Below are 18,943 nucleotides of genomic sequence, written 5' to 3' on the forward strand. Positions count from 1 at the left end.
TTTAAATAAAATCTTGAGTAAGGAGTGAGAAATGACAAACATGATGTAAAAAAATAAAGGATTACATCTTCATTTTTCAAGTTTTTTGGAGTTTGTTTTATTTGAGTTACAAAATATGAAGTGCCATCAGCAGACTCTACAGGAGAGCTTGCCAACCTTCTTGTGTTACAAGTATTTACACCCAAAAATCAAGGATATCCATCTACATTTCCACACTTTGCATTCTGGTTTGTCCCAGAGTTTCAAGTCTCTGTTAAGTTGTCCAAGTTCCATTTTCAAAGTTTAAATATTTAAAATATTTACAAAGTCCTGTATTCAAAAACTCCCAAATGATAAGGTAGCTTGTTCGATGCAAAGGCCGGCGCCAGAAGTGAAACTGCGACGATGGTGAGAAAAATGAGCTGGTGGAATTAAAGGAGCTGTAAAACGAACGTGGTCCTACAGGGCCTCCATAAGTCAATTGTTCCTCTCAAAGAAAGCCGGGCGAGGAAGTCTGTACACAATTATTTAAAATTACATTTTGAAATGTCTCTATTGCCATCGCGGAGCAACAGCCTCTATGATCCACGCTTGTGAAGAAATTAATGACAATCAATAAAAGACAAGAGTAAAGAAAAAAAGGCCACCCAGATAGTCACTCAATGTTGTTCATCAAACATCCTGATTCTTTTTCAGAGCATCTCCGAACATTAAAATAAAACTCCAATAAATAGAAATACAGCAGAGAAATGGTCAAATAAGACTGATTCTGGTTCGGTCCATCCCTGAGTTCTTTTGAGAAGGACAAAAAAAATACCAGACAGGAGTGACAAAAGGAAAAAAGACGGCGAAAAAAAAAGCGTTGATAGGGTTTATCCTATACATTCCCATTGTGTCCGGGCAAAAACAAAGTCTCATATTCCTCTGGTTTCCTGAGGCTCATCAGCAAGAACATCCGTTGATGGTACGGCTCCCAGCAGTGACGGTTACACAGAGGTGATGACAATCATGAGGTGTGGTGAGATGCTGGAGATCCTGTTGAGAAGGTCGGGGGCGAGCTGCGACAGGTGGCTCTCGGAGAATTCACATGGTGGGAAAATCTGCAGCACGTAGGCAGGCTGAAAAAAGAAAACGTCTATTACATATAGGTATTTACGGAAAGGTGTTTCATAAAGCAGGGTTATACTTCTGAACATGCTCAGTGTTTGTGCAATGACAGAGAAATAATAACATACAGTCCGCACAGAAAACAGACAATATCTTTAAAGGAGACTTTAGAGGTCACACCCGTGTTCATTTTGGTAAAGAAAAAAACGATAGTTAAACAAATAAAACGTAATCCCATCCCGTAGTCATTTTCTCTCTTTAACTTTCAAACACACAGTTCAGTTTGCTCTCTGACTTTGTCCCAGTCATAGATCCTGATCCTTAGAACTAAAATATTTGGTTTTCCTAGAATGGATTGAAATGCTAATATAAATAAATTTGATACATGAGTAAGGCTCAATAAAATATACAGCTGACAAATCATACCGACTAAAACTATAAAAGATAGAAATGACTCAAATGTGACTAAACTAATAACTTGTTTTCCCCCCAAGTACTAGGACTAAATCCCTTTATCAAATAATGATTAACCTTCCATAAAGAAAACGTGTTAAAACACAAGACGGCGTGAAACAATCCTTCACGTCTCACCTGATTGGAGCCTGGGTTAGGGATATTGATGATACCAGCAGCCAACTTTGCCTGCAGGTAGTTGATGAAAGCAGCCTTAAGAGCTTGAGTTTGGTTCAGGACGTCGTCTTGGTCTCGCCCGCATGGCAGTGCAAGGAGGAGACAGAAGTCGCTGTCCCCCTGTACAAATAAACATGTAAATGTTGTTCAGCAAAGGAAACAGTAGGGAGTTAGGGTTTCGGATATGAACTGACATGTATGTCACAGTGCGTTTTAGGTTTTTGCTGTGACTGTGTTTTATCCGTTATAACAAAATGTAGATGGGTAATTGACCTCAAACATGATTCCATCTCTTTTCACAGGCCATGTGAAGTAACATATGTTAAGAAGGATTTATTTAAATAGATGCATTTATTGGATTCAAAAGGAAAATAACATGTCAACATCTGTTAAGGAAGTAGTATTCGGTGTCATAATGTCAATTAGTAAATGTTATGGGATTCAATCTCAGCGTTAGTAACTAACTTTGAGTCGTCAGTGAGAACAGGCAACTGAGTAAGCTGTTAACCTTAAACACTTTTTTTTTTCTTGTTTAAGGGTTAGGGTCTTTGTATGCTTGTTTATCACATGTATTGGCAGAATGTGAAAGTCATTAAAGCGTTAATCCACACACCCATAGTTTGACTAAAACAAAAAAGACACGTACCGTCATTCTTCGGGCTACACTCTCCAATTGTGAAGCCTCTAGTCTCATTCTCTGGACAATCCTAAGCAATGCGCCTCCTTCTTGTAGGGGCAGTGATCGATGAGCCAAAGCTTTGTTGCCACAGACAAAATGCAACTGGACTGCAGCTGTGTCGTTTTTCAGTGCCAGCAGGCCTTGCCAAACAATAGGGTATTTCTGTTTAAATGGGAGACAAAACAGAGACATGTCAGACAAAGCCGCTTCTTGTTCAGCCCAACAACCATGAACACAATTCAAACTGATACGTTTTGTCTTACCGTGAGCAACTGCAACATATTAACAGGCTGCGTCATCTTGCCATCTGGTTTCGTCTGGAGGTCTGCACCCTATGGATTACAGACAATAGTGTTATGTGTCATGAAAAGTAGTTTCTGAAACATGAAGACACCCCGATCTTGCATATTTACTCAGTTGGCCAGTGTTATATTGCCGGTCCCGCTTACCGCCACATACAACAGCTTTCAAAATGACCATAAAGTTAAATCAACAGCTTTTTTTAAATAGTTTTAAAAAACGGAACATTTCAAGATCGTATGATTTATTGCAGGAATGTGGACTCCATGACATTTGACTAGGTTAACCTACTGGATAGTTTATTGCAGTGAACTCACCATGGTTGGTGTGACATTCAGAGGTGGCTGGTTAAGTCCAACAGGTGGCGTCTCTGGTATTTGAGAGTGGATGCCTCCTCGGTTTGAGTACATCCCCGAGTACTCGGGGAATGAGCCACTAGGTCCTGGTGGCATTAGCTGAGCTCTCTGGGGAGATGCCATTGCTTGCCCAGATTGTCTGATCCCCATCAATCCATCTTTAGGAAGAGGAGAGTGTGGCCTCTTTGCCTCTAATTGCTTTGTTATATCCTTCTCGGACACACCTTTAGACAAAACATGTGCTCTTGGAGACAAGGATAAGGACAGGTTGGAGGGCGCCGAGGAGGGGGGAAGAATCTCTTGAATGTGTCCAGAATGAGGATCTGTGGCCAAGCGCTCTCCCTGTTGGTGCAAGAGCACTCGCATATCTCGTTGTGCCATGTATGTTTCTAACTGGACACTACGCCCACGAGGATCTGACTGCATAGTCTCTGGTTTTAATTGTGCAGCAGACTGTCTTGCTTGAGCCTGGTGGAAGCGCCTGGCTTCTTCTTGTTCCCCCTCATGACCCCTCAACGAAGCTGGATTTACCTTGAGAACCTTGTCTCTGCCAACAGTCTGTGGTGACGTTGGCCGTGGCTGCATGGATCCAGACCAAGGAGAGGCAAGAGGCTCACTATGCATCCCATAGCTCATCACAGAGAGAGGTGGAGTATTAACCCGAACATCTCCTTGGACAAGATGCCCCACTGGAATTGACTGGGCAACACGGTGAGGAGACATCCGTCCCAAGCCTCCTTGCACACTGTGAGGTTGCATGATAACCGACTGCTCTTGATGATGTACACCAGAGATAAACTGTTGCATGGCAGGAAGGCCAGTGGATAACATCCCTGGTATGCCCTTGGGTGAGGAGGAGCCAATGGGTGAGGACACTTTAGTAAACGGAGAGTGGGGATGACCTGACTTTCGAGGGGATCGTGGTTCTTGTTTGACTCCACTGATATGAGAGGGAGCTCTGTCACCAGCCGCAGTAACAAAGCCAACATGGTTACCAGGCGGAGAGGGCAAATGGGGGCTTATTGCAGGACTTATAGCAGAGGTCCAAGATGGTTTGGCTCCATCCGTACTGTGAGGATCAGCACTGTCCATTTTCTTCTGATGTTTTATTGGCATGTATTCTTGATGGTAACTCATTACTTGTTGGTTACCTTGTGGGAGACGCTTCACTACTCCTTGAGGTCCGGGTTGGTAAGAAGATTCCATCTTTTCCAAACCCGTGCTTTCTTGTTTAATAGAAGTCGACTGCATTTTACCAGGATGCCCATGATCTGTCTGCGATGAAGGCCCCTTTTGAAGTCCTAGATGAGAATGACCATACATTTCTTGTTTTATCTGGGGCATGGATACCAACTGCTGAGATTCCATGTCACCTGCTGTTGCTTGTGGGATCTGACTTATTTTTGCACTTATCCTCTGTGGTCCCTCTATTTTCTGGCCCGAGTGGCTCAAAACTACCACTCCTTCAGATGTATTAACTCTTAGACCTGGGCAAGATCCTGCACCAAGAGTGGGGCTCTCGACAATGAATCGTGTGGCACTTCCCACCTCATCCGCCACAGGCCCGTGGTATGATCCAGCATCGTCTTTGTTAGGCCTATAAGTTGGCTTGGGTAAAGTCATATCCACACAGGGATTTCCAATGTTTATGTTAACTTTGTCATCGGACTCAGGAGGGTTGCAGACGCGACTGATAACAGAGGTTGCAGTGGATGCAATAACAGAGATCACAGACTTCGACTCAGGAGATGGTAGTAAGGCTGGAGGTCGAACTATAGGGGGCGCTGGATGAGCTACCATTAAACTGCTAGGTAGTGGTGACTTATTTGGCACAACAGCTGATGGAGTATTACTATCAGAAGGATTCTGGTCTCGTAGGGTGGGTAGATTACCAGGAATAGAACTACTGCCTGGCAATGAAAGATTTTTGTGTTTCATAAGAATCTGTCTCAAATCACTTGTGCCATGATCAATAATCATGTTGTCAGAGTCTGAGGGTAAAGACTGGTTTTCCTTTGATGATAACGGCATGAAGGGTGAGACGGAGACTGTATCTTTAGACTGGTGGCGCCAATCTGGTGGAGAAACAGGAATTCTATTTGTTTGAATGGGTCGTATATGTGGCCTGTTAGCTAGTGGAGACAGGGAAGGGGTGGTGCACTCGGCTGGCACCTGTTGGGGCTTTGGAAGTATTGGACTCTTCGATTGGGGGTTAACAGATTTGAGATGTTGAATCTGTTCTTCAGAAGGTGCCTCTCCATCTTTGTTTACATCTGTGGCTTTGACTGCCAAAGGCTCTGGCTCAGGTTCTGGCTTCCAAGTAGTAGGAGTGATAACCGTTGTGGTCGCTGCTGATGGAGTTGATGTAAGAACAGTCTTTACACTGGATGGTGGGCTTTCTGCTAAAGGAGTTGTCAACTCCTCACTTATTGAAGGGCCTTCCTTAAAATCTCTTCTTACTTGCTTTTGTCCTTTAAAACGTTTAGGTGTTTTAGGTCTTCCCTTCGGGCCCTTTTTCGGTGTTGTAGGAAAGACAGGCTCCTCCTTTATGGCAGGTGTATTTGTTGTTGCAGGTTCATCGTCCTTGGCAGAGGGTATCACGTTTTGTATCTCAGGTTCTGAAACGACATCAGCACTTGGAGGAGGCGCTTGGGATGAGATAACACTTCCATCCTCTGCAGTTATCGAATCAATAGCAGCCATAAGTTCTGTCTCACTAGCAGGATAAGGTTTTTCTTCCTCTGGCTCACTTTTGACTTCTGGAGGTGGAATAGGTGGCGTTGGTGGTTCTGTTGGAAAAGTTGGATCTGTAAGTTTAGCAATGTTCTCAACAGCTTGCTCCAATTCCAGCTCCTGTGAAATGACATGTTTTGGTGATTCAAGGAGCTCTTGTTTTTCCTCAGCGGAAATGTCCTTTTCCTCATCGTTAGGGCCCTCTTGGTCGGCACTAGTACATTTTGAAACAGGATCACTGTGGTCATCTGGTCTGAGCTTTTTGGAAGAATCCTCTTGACTCCCAAGTTCATCATCCCCTAACTGAAGAAGATCCTTGACCTCCGTGACATTTAGTCTGATTTTGAGGTTCTTGAGAACAGGAGACTTGGGAGTTCTCGTCAACTTGGTTTTTCCTCTAACAATCTTCTCTGAAGCAGATTTCTCTTCTAAAACTGGGGAATCGGACTCTTTCCCATTTGATTTACCTTCAGAAGCCTCATCGAGAAAATCATCTTTATCTCTGCCTAATTCTCTCCCTTGTTTGTCTTTCTCCTCTTTCTTTTCAACTTGAATGGGTGGATCTTCTTTAAATGAACTTGATGAATCTTGCAAAACCATGGAATCTTCATCTGTGAAATCCATTTCCTGATCATCCTCAGTCGCGTCACTTTTCCTCACTTTCCGTGGTAATCCAGATCCTTGAACTGTCGACATTGGATTCCATGAATCCTTGGTGCCATGAGGAGAGGTTTTACCTTTTGACACTCTTGGTATTCGTTCCCCACCTTCTGATTCATTTGAGTCCGTGTCTTTATTGTCCAATTTAGATTTTTCTACTTTACATGCTGAACTCTCGTCCACTTGCTTGCGATTCTTGGGCGGACGGCCCCGTTTCGTAGGGGCTGGAGCAGGTGGATCCTGTTCCATATTTTGTTGTTGTGTTGCATCTTTGTCTGAACCTCGCTTTCTGGCAGAGCGTGGCGAGTCTGGAATTTCCTTTCCAGGACGAACTGGCCCATCATCTTCAACTGGAGTGGCATACACAGATTTAACATTTCTTCGTCTTGCTCTGCCTGCTGATATGCCAGGCTCGGACATCTCGGATTCTGATCCCTGAATCGGAGACTTGCCTGTTGACTTTGATTCAGCCCTTGGGGATGATCCTCGTTTTAGCTTCTCTTTGTCAATGCGCTCACTCTTGCGTGTTAATGGTTTCTCCAGACCAGAGTTAGATACCACAGGAACTGGAGCCACTTGAGCAGGGGAGTGTTTGAGCTTTTTATTTTTCATTTCTTTCGTTTTATACTCCTTCTGAGGTGAAACGGGCTCGTCGTTTGTCTCATCAATGGGCATCTGCAGTTTAATAACTTGAGGATTTTCCTCCTCTCCCTCAGGCTCTGCTTCTGTTTTCCAAATAGCATTGGTCTCCTTCTCTTCCTCTACAAGACTATGTGGAATGGGACTAGTTGCTTCTGGCACTTCTGGTTGTGTTGTCTGAGGATCTAGCTCTGCTTCTGAAATGCTAACAAGCTCATCATTAGAATCCCGACGGCTTGGTTTTTCTATACAGAGAGGTTTTACATCACTGATATTATCATATTTCTCTACAGATTGAGAAGCTTTATATTTATCCATCGAATAAATGGGTGCAGGTGCTGCAACTGGTGCAGGTTCAGCATCAGATAAGCCCTCAGTTAATTGATGGTGCATAGGTACAATAGGTTCAATCTCTTTGATCTCTACTTTAATCTCTTCCTTTATGACAGACACGGGGGTATATGGATCGGGGGTTGGATTTAATGCAACAAATGTCTCTTCCGGTGGAGGAAGGTCCTTGACCACAGATTGGGTGACAGAAGTAAGTGTGAGTCGGGGTTCAGGAATAGCCTCTTCAGCAGGACTGATTGGTTTGATTTCTGGCTCCATGATGGATTCTGTTGTTTCAGGAGACTGCACTGCTTGTTGCTCTTGAACAGGTGTTTTTTCCACTTTCTCACTAGTGATTATTGAGACTTCTTTTGCCTCTGGTAACTGATGGGGTTTATTCTTCTGTTGTTGAAGTCGTGTAAGTTCCAAAAAACGACTATGGAAAAGGACAACTGGCCCAGTGTCAAGTTCACCATCACCTTGCTGTCCAGGTTGCAGGTTTACAAGCTCAGGTTCTTCATGTTTGCGTTCCAAGTGTTGAAGTCGCCGAGTGTCCAGCTCAAACACGGGGCTGTGAAGAAAGCGGGAGGCAAAAAGCTCCCTACGTTCCTGTTCTTCCGGCTTGGGCTCCTCCTTGCGCTCATCAAGTTTGTCTTCAGATCCACTGCGAATCTTTTTCTTTTTCATGTACCAGGAGGGTGTAGGACGTGGTGCTGATTCCACCTTCTCAGTATCCTTTCTGTTGCGCAAACCTGCAAAGTGAGAATCATAATCCAAAAAGGACCAGTTATCTTCTCTTGAAGAGGAGAGAGATTTTGCACGTTCGAGCAGAGCCTTTGTATCTGGTGTGATGGTTTGATCAAGTGCAAAGGAGTAGAATTTGTTCCTTTCAAGACTTGCTAGCTTGGGGTCTGAAAATCGATCAACCCTTGGCCTTTCAGAAAAAGGCACTGATGTGGAGGGCACTGGAGAGTGGGGTTTGGCTTCTCTGTCCTCTTCAGAGTCAGATCGAACTTCCCCAGGCTCAAGGTCATGCCACATACCATATTCCAAACGCTTGCGATTGTGAATATTTTTACCAAGACCTCTAGAAAAGTTTAGGTCAGGTAACAAGTCTTGTTTAACTCTGCTCTCCCATCTCTTCTGTTGCTCTTCTTCCACACTAAGTAAAGGAGTGTTTGGCTTGTTTACCTGTGTGCTATGTGTCCTTTTGACCAACAGCTCCAGATCTGGGTGAAGTTTTTCCTCATTTCTACTCAACTCTTTCTGAGAAGGGTCCGAAAACTCTTCATCTGCATGGTGAGAGAAGTGCTGATGTCCTGGAGGAGAGATGTTGTTCCAGTCACGATCTTCACTTTTTTGTCTAATTCTCCTGTAGACACGCTCCCTCTTAATTCCGGAGTCAGTCTCTAAAAGGTCTATTTTCTTTAATTTGTGAGATGGAAAAGTATCCGTTACATCCTCAGGTGGTTTGCCAACTTCATGCACAAGACTGCGATGTTCCAAGTCCTCTGCTTCTTGAGGACTTCCTGGTTTGTCAGACTTGTCAGATTCACGCTGCAGTTGCTGCTGGTGCAGTCGCCTGTTTTGCTCCATTTGCTTGCGATAACTCTGAGAGAGGTCAATGTCAACATGGTCTTCCTTGTTCTTAACACTTTTCTCAGTGTCAGCATTCTGAGCAACACATGTGAAAGCAGCATGGTGTTCGTGTTCTCTTATACTGCTTTGATCTGTAATCCCCTCGTGTGAAAACCTTCTAGATGAAATGTGCCCTGGATGTCGTGGGTCCAGAGACTCAGACTTCTCCCTTTGTCCTCTAAGGTCCTCTTGACCATCTTTCTGAGTGCTACTTTTATCACTTTTGAGTCTTGAATCTCTCCGTTGTGAATCTTTGTTTTTGTCAGTGTCAATCTCTTTCATAAGAGCACCAGCACCACCAAAATCTGAAGATGGAACGGCGTCGTCCTCTTCATGCCTGCTTCTTTTCTGACGAATGGTCCTGCCACCTGAATCAGCAAAGCGCCTTTTTCTTGCCTCAAGGCGATCCGAGTCAACGGATACATCTTTCCCATCATTTCCAATATCAGGCTTTAGATGTTTCTTGAGTCGATTTTTTCCATCCAAGTCTGAGTTCTCACCTTTACTATTTTCAGATCTGTCACTTTTTACAGAGTCAAGAGCAGTTGCCAACTGATTGCCAGGTAAGGGTTCAGCTTCCCCCTTGCATTTATTCCTCTCATGAGCATCCTGGTCTGATCCCCTTCCTCTTCCAGACGCTCCATCAAAACCAGTCTCAAGCTCTGTTTCCGGTAGTAGGTTGGATGGGGATTGCCCCTTTGTTTTCCTGGATTTAACCTTCTCAGCTTTGTCTTTGTCCCCTTTCTCTTTTCGTTTTGTACGTTTAATTTTCTCTGCACTTGCCACAAGCTCTGGTTGGCTGCTTTTGTCACTCTTGTCACTCTTGGAGGCATGTTCAAGCAGGGCCTTTTCAGATTTATCAAAGTGTGGTGGTGACATTGAGCTCACACTACCACTTCTCTCTGAAGATTGACTGTAAACGCGTCTTTCTGAGTCCCTGGGAGCTCGATCAGAGGGTGATGGTGATACTGTAGGAGTAATAGGTCGCCTTGGATGGGAAGGGCTCCACCTGCTACGATCAGCCTCAAATCGCTCTCGCTCTCTTTCTCGCTCTCTTTGAATATATGTGTATTTTCGAATGTCTTGCTCAAAGGGGTCTCTGAAGTCCCGGAAGTCTCTTGGGTCTTCATGAAAACGTGGGTCAAAGTGTTCCCCCTGAAAGTGTTCCAGTTCAGGAAAACGTTCCCTGCTGCGAGCAGCGTAGTCTCTTCGAGCTTCTTCAGGATAGATGCCAGGTGTCCGTATATTCTCAAAGTAAGCCCTTTCTGCTGTAAATTCATGGTATGGAGGTCTCCGTTCCTCTCTGTGGAAGAAAAAGAAACAATAGCAAGAGAAAAATTATTAATGCCATGGTCCTAAATAATGTATCATCTCAAACATGTTCACTTTTAAGACTTAAAAGTGCTTAAATATTTTGCAATAGAACTGTGATTATGAGTACACCCAACATCAGACATATTTAAATCAGGGTTAATATAATTTGAAAGAAAAGCAATTCCATTTGCTGAATTTAAAGAAAAAACTTAAATTGTGCATGCAATAAAAAAAATACAAGCTATTTACCGTCGTTCAGTAGGAATTTCGTAGAAGTCTCTAATGTCTTGACCAGATGTCTGCATAGTTCGGTAGAAGGCCATCTGACTCTCTTGACTTGCAAAATCCACCTTTAATAGATAAAAAAAAGTTGTTAGCACACATGTTTGATTAATATGTTTAAATAATTAACCCTATAATTGTTATTATTTACCTTTATTTTATTGCCCCCAATCTTCCAACCTTTGGTCTCCCTTACAGCTGCCTGAGCGAAATCTGTGTTGTTGTACAAGATGAGGGCCATCCCTTTTAATCGATCAAACACAACCTGAAAAAACAGAAAAGATACATTAAGAGTTGTGAAAACTACAACAATAAAACAAATAGCTTAAACAAGGGAAAATATAACACCTTACCTTTACAACATGTCCATAGCGGCAGAAATGCCGTGTGAGGTACTGCTCTGTAACGCTGGTTGCCAAACCATCTAGCCAGACACACGTTGTAGGCATACTCTTCCCAAACCCAAGCTTCAATAATAAGAGAGAAACACACATATTAGATACAAAACGTATGTTCCCTGGAAATCCTAAATTGAGCAAAATGTTACTGTTGTTTTTTGTAAAAACACTACCTTTAGTCTGTTGCTCCCCAGATACTCTCCATCCATCTTCTTAATGGCCTTGCAGACACTGGCAATATCAGAGTATTGCACAAAGGCATACTGGGGAACTCCATTTACTTTCTTGATGTCAATGTCCTTGAGGATTAAAGATAAATAAATTAGAGACACATCAAATGTTAATTGTAACTTTGCACAGTAACAAACGTAAATAGTAGCATACCACAATTTCTCCAAAGCGTTGAAAAATGTCAAGGAGTTGTTGATAACTAGTAGTCTTCTCAAGGTTGCCTATAAACAGTGTCCTTGTGGCCTTTGGGTGAAACTCATCTATCCGACCATCCAAGGGCCTGAACTCGTTTTCACTCTCTGTTTCTGGTGAAAATAATCGGTTTAGGATTAATATCACTGACATGCTGCTAAATGTCAAGTAGATTAGATCAAGTTTATTAAATCATTTATTTACTTTTTACTTATGTATTACTTTGTATATTTGTCATCACTTACCAGGACCATTCCAGGCTATGACTTCAATAAGCATGCCAAAGAACAGCTTTCCTTTGGAGACAGTGAGGGCTTTCTCTTGATCCTCTTGCTGTCGAAAAAACACCAAACCATAGCGGTCTTCTGACGCTCCATGTATCTGCACTGACGTCACTTTCCCATGTTTCTTGAATTCATGGAAAAGTCCATCTTTTAAACTTGTGTCTGCAGAGGAAGGAAAAACATATTACACAACTGCATCTTGTTTAAGTTTACAAGCTACATTGGTTTCAAAAGGTATACATTCATGAACAAAATATCACTGAAATATTTACAATGTAAAACTACAGAATATAAGATTGTTGAGCCGAAACCTTTGCTTTAACTTCAGTGACCTGCATACTATTTGCTAAAATGCACCAAATTACTTGATAATTCATATTTGTACTTCTTGTTGGCATAGAATTTACTCATAGCTGCAAAACATAAAGTATATCAATGTATCGCCCACCCTAAGCAGAGGAAATATGTCTAATGTTGTATTTACTTTATTTCATAAAAATATTTGTCAGGCACAACAAAGTTTAACAGCTCTTAGCCTGCAATTAAGTGTTTAAAAGATAACTGTAAATATAGTAATACAAAACTGTATACAAATAAACAGTGCATGATTGGATAATATTGATGTATTAAGTCTCCATTAGAATACAACATGATGAGGAATCTCCATCCTCCAACAAATGCTTTTATGGAAATGTAGCTCCATAACCCAAATTAATTTCATCAAAACAACATGTGTCGTACAGCAACAAACATAGTGCTGTGCACAATAATAAAGAATGTACACATTTATGGATAACGTGGTTCTGTCTAGCCTATTTTACAATTTACAGATACTTCTGAGTCAGTATTAAAAGAACATTTGGTGATTGGAAGACTCTCCGAGTTGCTGAAATGTAGAAACCTACCTGTGGAGCGTACTGGTAGGTTTTGCACTTTAATCCCAAAGCTTCTGCGTGGCTCATCCGAGTCGAGCCCCATAGAAGACTGAGTAGGGGCGTGAGTAGCTGACGACTGAACAGAGCGTGCCCGAGATCCATCACTTGAGCTGCTGTTTGAGTCACTGTTGCCCCCAGAAATCAATGTAAAAAGAACAATGAATACACACAAGTCAAGAAAGTATATTCTGATATCCGTTGATGGTTCGCCAGTGACATAATTAAGTCAACAAACATAAACGTGAAGCATTAATATCTCAACAAAACAAATGCCACACCTGCCGCTGCCAGTGCTGCTGGTGCTGCTGACAGAATCAGAGCTCGACGACCTGCTGTGGGATCGAGATCGCGGACCTCTCCCAGGGGACAAAGGAGCTCTTTTAGGGGAATGAGGAGTTTTAGGGGTTTGTCCCGTGGTCCGTTGTGGAGAAGGGTGCCTCGACTGTGAGGAATGAGATGATCGGCTCCTCCGGTGATGGTAGGTCCTATCAACCCGCCGTCCTCTCTCATCTCTGTATAGGTCACGCCGTGAAGAATTAGTAAGAGTAAATGGGTCTCGAATTCTAGAGTCAAAATGTGGGTCTGCTGCCTCAAAGCTTCCCCCAATGGCACTACTTCCAGGGCCAGCAGCAGCAAACATGGTACGATCTCTGTAATAATCAGCGTTGTAGTGGCGCTGTCTGTCGAAAGTGCCACTGCGCTCATGGTGTCCATATGGGCTGTGATCATATGCACGTTCGCGGGTTTCTGAGCTACTGTAAAATAAGAACAGGATAGAGAAGAAAAGAAAGTTATGATTAAAAAAAAAAAAAAAAATGCAAAATACTATTTCCTGAAAAATGATTTGGCATTTAAGTGAAAATCCAAATGGTCGGTACAGAAAAGATGTAGCTGAGAGCAGGCCAGATAAGTACGATCAATATTCTTATAAATAGCAATGCCAGTTTTTTTTTAAACAAACCGTTTCTGACATTTATGCCCATAGGCAAAAATTAATTATTCTAACTGTCATCTTTGATGTGTTAACATCAAAACCAAACATCGATCTCTTCTATAGGGTTCCAGTTCATTGGAACCATGTTTAAAAAATATATATATATATATATATATATACACTTTTTAGCTAAATGTTTTACAACAAAAGTTTCATATTTTCACTCAGAAAAAAAAAAACATTTTCCTGCAATATATGAGGATAAACAATTGGTAGAAAAATGTCTAACAACTATACAAGTACGCCAAATAAAATGACTCCTCAAGCCATGACATAATGGGGTCAACCTATCAACTGCTGGCACTCTCTGCAAACACCAGACGAGGGTCTACAGATAGAGGGTGTTGTATGCTTTAGAGATTGTAAAGACTCTTAAGGCAAATTTGTGTCATTTGGCTTCAAAAGTGAGATTGACTTGTGTGGCGCCGTTCCTATAGCTTAACTGTGCTCATTCTAAAACTAAATTAACATTTGACAGAAACAGGACTACGTCAAGCACAATTTTCTCAATACTTTAAAATTCATAAACAGTCACATGAAAAGAAGCTGCCCCAGTCGTTGTCACTACAAACGTATTTGTTTAATTTTTGAAAAACTACACATGGACACATGATCCAGAAATCTTGAAATGCTGTTGTAAGTCTTTTTTATTTACTTTAATTTGCAGAAACAAAAACCTTGAAGAGTTTTGACTCCACTGGGTTTCCTGGGGAGCTGATTTAAGAGGCTGACTGTTAATGAACTATTGATGGTAAGAAAAAAAGTCAAAAATGTCTCTGGAATGTACCTGCCGTATTGAAATCTAAAATGCCATGCAGTTCAGAGTGATGTATGTAAATGTGAAAACAATACTTTGTAGTATTTATGTAATGCTGGAAAAAGAAGCACTTTCATAAAGAAATGACAAATTCTACATTTATGTATTGTAAACAGTATATGCACTAATACACATTTGTTCCCTCTCTTGCATCAAATGAATCTTTCCCTAAAAGCAGTGCAAAACCTGATATTAGACAAAGCACTAAGGAATGTTAGAGAAAGAAATATGCAGAGGGCAGAGCAATACCAACCTTTTGGAAAAGAAGTTACCGAAACTAATCCAAATAAAATCTAGGTGGATCAGAGAGTGAGACCCCGAATGAAAAAAACAAGGGGAAAAATCTATTTATCTAATTGGACAAAAACGGGTTTCTTGATTCGCACTGCACGTTATCTTCAAATAGTGTGATGCACCAGGTCAGTAGGTTGATGACGTATAATCCACAGCTACTTTATTCTCTTCATTGAATGGAAAAAGGAAAAAAACAATCACAGAGATGGACTTCTTCATGGATTTCTGGACATGTGGTAAAAAAATATATAGGAACATAAGACCGTAATAATAATTTTTTTTAAGATGAACTTTCAGCTAAATCCAGCTCGTTTACACAGTAACTTGTTGCCCGGATGGAAAATACATCCAACTGGATAAATTTTGTCTTGAAGTGCGAGGATGCTCCAAAAGTCAGGATACTTGCGAAAAAGGGGGGAAAATATATTCCACTGCTGATATCAAGTAGTCAAACAAGCTTGTAGACTCACATATACTAATATCACAGCACGAAAACACCAGATGGGCTCATAGGCATGTCTTTATTCCACAATCCTAGGATCTTATCAGGTTTATGTAATTGAAGGCTTCATCTAGTAAGTAACTTGGAAAAGGTTATCTTCAACTCTCTGTTACACGAGTGCTCTTCTCCCCACTGAGCTGAGGAAGAGGTCTTACACAGCTACATCCACACTTGAGTAATCCAAACGAATGGCATCTACACCTATCCATACTAGGGTCCACATCAGTACATCCCAAATGCTTTGCATACATCCAGGAGGGTACATCCAACTATGCAGTCTTCACAGGTCTTCATGGCCATCAATCCACAACAAGAATAGCTCCACAAAGTGGTGGTTGGATCCTCTGTGATCTTGCGAAGTCTTCTTCGTATAGCTTCCATATTTGAGAAGAAAATGTATTTAATATAAAAAGTTAACCTGAAACTTTAATGACTGAGATAGCCTAGGATGTACGCACTACATCTGTCTTTCCTGTAATGTTTAATAAATAGGAGGTTCTTCTATCCAGTTGTTCAAAACGTAAATCCAGAGTGGGCCGTATCCACAGATGCAAAAAAATCATAAAAAGTAGTCCATCCGTCTGATGTGGCCATGAGGAAGAAAATGTCGACAACCCGAGGAGATCCTTCACATAATGATATGTTACCTGCATGGATTCTTCAAAGAAAAGTACATCCTTCATAATAGGGATTTACTTCCAGTTTCAAGCGATTCCAAGTAAAAATCGAGGATATATCCCGTATTTAGGAGGAAAATGTTTAAAAGTATCCAATAGGGCCCCAAGGTAGTTTCCCACAAAATGTAATAAATCCAAAACTCACCAGGATATTCCTCACAGATGTAATATCCAAACCAGATGTCAGACCTTGAATAAGAAGTTACACTACCAAATGATAATGTGTGGTTAATTTACTTAAATCCCATGGGAAAGGCGAGTCAATTAGGATGAAAAGTGGATCCCTAATTACCTTTGTGCAACTCCCTTGAGGCATATATCCCTCATGAATAACCCCACTATGTGTTTAGGTTTTACACCTATCCAATACCTCGATTCCCCTGGTATTTAAGGGGAGGCCGTGTCCACTTACCCTTCTATTCTCCGTTCATAACGTCCTTCTCTGGTGTGCAGGGACACAGGTGGGCCAAACACTGGACCAACTGTTGCCCTAGAGAATCCTGTAACGTCTCGACTGCTCGAGGGGGAGCTGTCTTCAAGGCCTCGAACAGCACTAGGGACTGACCCCGGTTCATTGTAGTCAGTTCGAAGGTCCCGGTCTCCCATCTTGTTGACAGCATTGTGAGCTTTCTGCGCACTTTTAATATCCACAAAATCCACAAAGGCTGCAACACCGCCCTCTGACCCTCGCTTCCGCAGAACTTTAACACTTTCCACACGGCCATACCTGAAAGGAAATGACAATAAAAACAAACAGGAAATTACATATACACCAGCTAATATTAGAGCCAGCGTAGCCATTTTTCTGTAAATGGAGAGCAATAGAGACCCTGATAATAAAAGCAAAGAGCAATGATCCTTCTCAAAATATGAACTAAAGAAAATTAACACCAACATTTCCTTGTAGGCCTCTGAACAGATAAAACTGTCAGTGTCGGCGACAGTTATGCTGGGCGACTATGCTTAGCGTTACAAGTCATGTTGGGAGGTTTCTGTCGTTAATCAAACATCCCTCCGGGTACTAAAACATGCCAAATGTTCGTGTTCAACAACTATAAAAAGCATCTCATCAAAACAGCACACCACTTGTTATTGTGTACCGCAATAGCTACCATTAACTTTCACTGGCTGTAGTGTTTATTGTGTTGCAGATGAGCTATATGAGAAGTTATTCAAATGGTATTCACAAAAATGTAGCAAATAATAAAGTTACTTGGTTTGTATTTACTTCTACGAACATGGGGATCATGAAGTGTATCCTGTTAGCTTCCTGTATATTAAAATACTAACGTTGTTTTTGAGAGCAACACCTGGTTTGCTTTTATTTGTAAATTGGCAAAATTAGAAAACAACACTGCGTGTGTTAGCAGGGTTCAAGTACTTCGACGTGAAGCAGCACAACAACTAGCTAACATTAGATTTGCAGGTCGGTGAGCTCAGTGATCGGTTGCCGATTGTATCTTCTCTACATTTAATATTTATCTAACAACACTGTTGACCAGAGCAATAGCGCTGTGAAGCACACGTCCCCGTTGCTAAATAACACACGGCATGTCATGCTATCTGACCTGCTGCTCCGCTAACGCTAGCTGACGTTTGGCTTTTACTGATCATGAAAACGTCTCGACTTCCCACAAAATGGTTGGTTGGTTGGGTGGTAGCTCGGTGGCTAGCACACCTAGCTACTTGGCTCCTTTAGCAAAAGTTAGCCAAATACTACAAACCGTAAACATGTCCACTTAAGCAGTACCATAACCAACACCTTGTTAAAATAACATTGCTGTGCTGCAACATAACAAAGGCAGAAACCCTCTGACTTGTAAAACTTGTAAAATGCTAACGTTAGCCGTGTTAGCATTAGGCTGCCCTTTGCGACGAGCTAACGTTAGTACCTAGCGCGCGCTGCTCGGCCAACACAGCTTGCGTAACCCACCGTTTAAAATGCTCCACGATCTTCTCCTCTCGAACATGTTCGGGTAAATTTCCCACCCAAAGGTGTCTGGTTTCCCGAACCATCTTGAGCTTTTCTTCCCCCCTTCAACCACATATGATCTCGCACGTTTTCTATTCCCTGCCGGTCGGAGGTCCGCCTGAACAAAATGAACGACGGTGTGAATAATTTGGGCCTGGTAGCTGCTGCCCGTTTAGCTTTAGCTGCTGTCGCTGCGTCCCTGATCCATGTACGGGCACGAGCGTGAGACTCGCTCCTGATGGGTTTTGGGTGCGAGCTGCGCGGCCCCGAACTCGACGTGCTTGCGCGTACTCGACAGTTTACGAATAGACAACAACAATCGTCACGCGATTTCTTCAACGAGGAACAACCTTAAGCCCGCGACTTGTCTTCGCGGTCACGTGGTGCTGTCTGCAAGGTAATCAATGTTTTTCTATCATAATACCAGTAACATACACGTAGATCCCATCATCTTTTTAACGCTCCTGTGTTGGATACATGCCTTACATTTGAATTATTTGATATCAATATTATACAACATATTATTATGTGATCTTGGACTTGCAGCACTCAGATCACAACCACCACGGCCCCTGACAATACAGACTGTTGTGCAATAAACCTGTAATGTGCAATACACAATTTGTGTGGGCAAAACATAGCTTATATGTTCACTAAGCTATAAACGCTGCTACAATTTGTTTGCCATGGATAAGTACTTCTTTGTCTTTATTATTCTTGTATTACTAATGTGTGCTTTTCTCCACATTTAACATGTTAGCTATAATATTTTCTCCCTTGTTTACCTGCTATGTCACTTTTGCGGTAACGCTGTAAATAAAGGAATCTAACATTTTCCTTTATGTTGAACCTATTCCCTGACAAATAGTTCCTAATGGGCTGCTGATAATTGCAACCACAGTCAATGTTTTTTTTGTATTGTTTGTGAACAGAAGCAAAAACTAGGACTAGCCTACATATAAATCTCTGGACCAGTTAATCAATTTCTTGTTACATTTCT

The 18,943-nt window shown here is 41.9% G+C and overlaps 1 protein-coding gene across 4 annotated transcripts; it reads right to left on the reverse strand.

The window, feature by feature from the left end:
• Positions 1–72: 72 nt before the first annotated feature.
• si:ch1073-335m2.2 (msx2-interacting protein) lies at positions 73–18,190 on the reverse strand. Of its 4 annotated transcripts, none has more exons than XM_034139574.1 (15): positions 17,905–18,190; positions 16,384–16,698; positions 12,966–13,439; positions 12,658–12,812; positions 11,714–11,914; positions 11,430–11,581; positions 11,219–11,344; positions 11,001–11,114; positions 10,799–10,912; positions 10,615–10,715; positions 3,013–10,354; positions 2,659–2,727; positions 2,363–2,557; positions 1,678–1,836; positions 73–1,097 (listed from the first exon to the last, which is right to left on the reverse strand). In XM_034139574.1, exons 1-15 carry the CDS (start codon positions 17,985–17,987, stop codon positions 966–968), a joined length of 9,732 nt encoding a protein of 3,243 aa, XP_033995465.1. In that variant the 5' UTR covers positions 17,988–18,190; the 3' UTR covers positions 73–965. The 4 variants fall into 4 exon arrangements, with proteins under 4 accessions (XP_033995465.1, XP_033995466.1, XP_033995464.1 ...); XM_034139575.1 differs by having other exon boundaries at positions 11,430–11,575; positions 12,966–13,442; XM_034139573.1 differs by having other exon boundaries at positions 12,966–13,442.
• Positions 18,191–18,943: the final 753 nt, after the last annotated feature.

Source organism: Trematomus bernacchii, unplaced genomic scaffold (genome assembly GCF_902827165.1).
Source record: "Trematomus bernacchii unplaced genomic scaffold, fTreBer1.1, whole genome shotgun sequence".
In the NCBI taxonomy this organism is placed as follows: domain Eukaryota; kingdom Metazoa; phylum Chordata; class Actinopteri; order Perciformes; family Nototheniidae; genus Trematomus; species Trematomus bernacchii.

What these genes read in the sequence shown, in the direction of transcription:
- si:ch1073-335m2.2 (XM_034139573.1), bottom strand. Translation starts at nt 17,987, where the DNA reads ATGGTTCGGGAAACCAGACACCTTTGGGTGGGAAATTTACCCGAACAT. An exon ending in TATGAACGGAGAATAGAAGG is followed by an intron (nt 13,443 to 16,383) that starts GTAAGTGGACAC and finishes CTTATTTTACAG; the next exon opens with TAGCTCAGAAACCCGCGAAC. An exon ending in ATATGTTGCAGTTGCTCACG is followed by an intron (nt 2,558 to 2,658) that starts GTAAGACAAAAC and finishes CCATTTAAACAG; the next exon opens with AAATACCCTATTGTTTGGCA.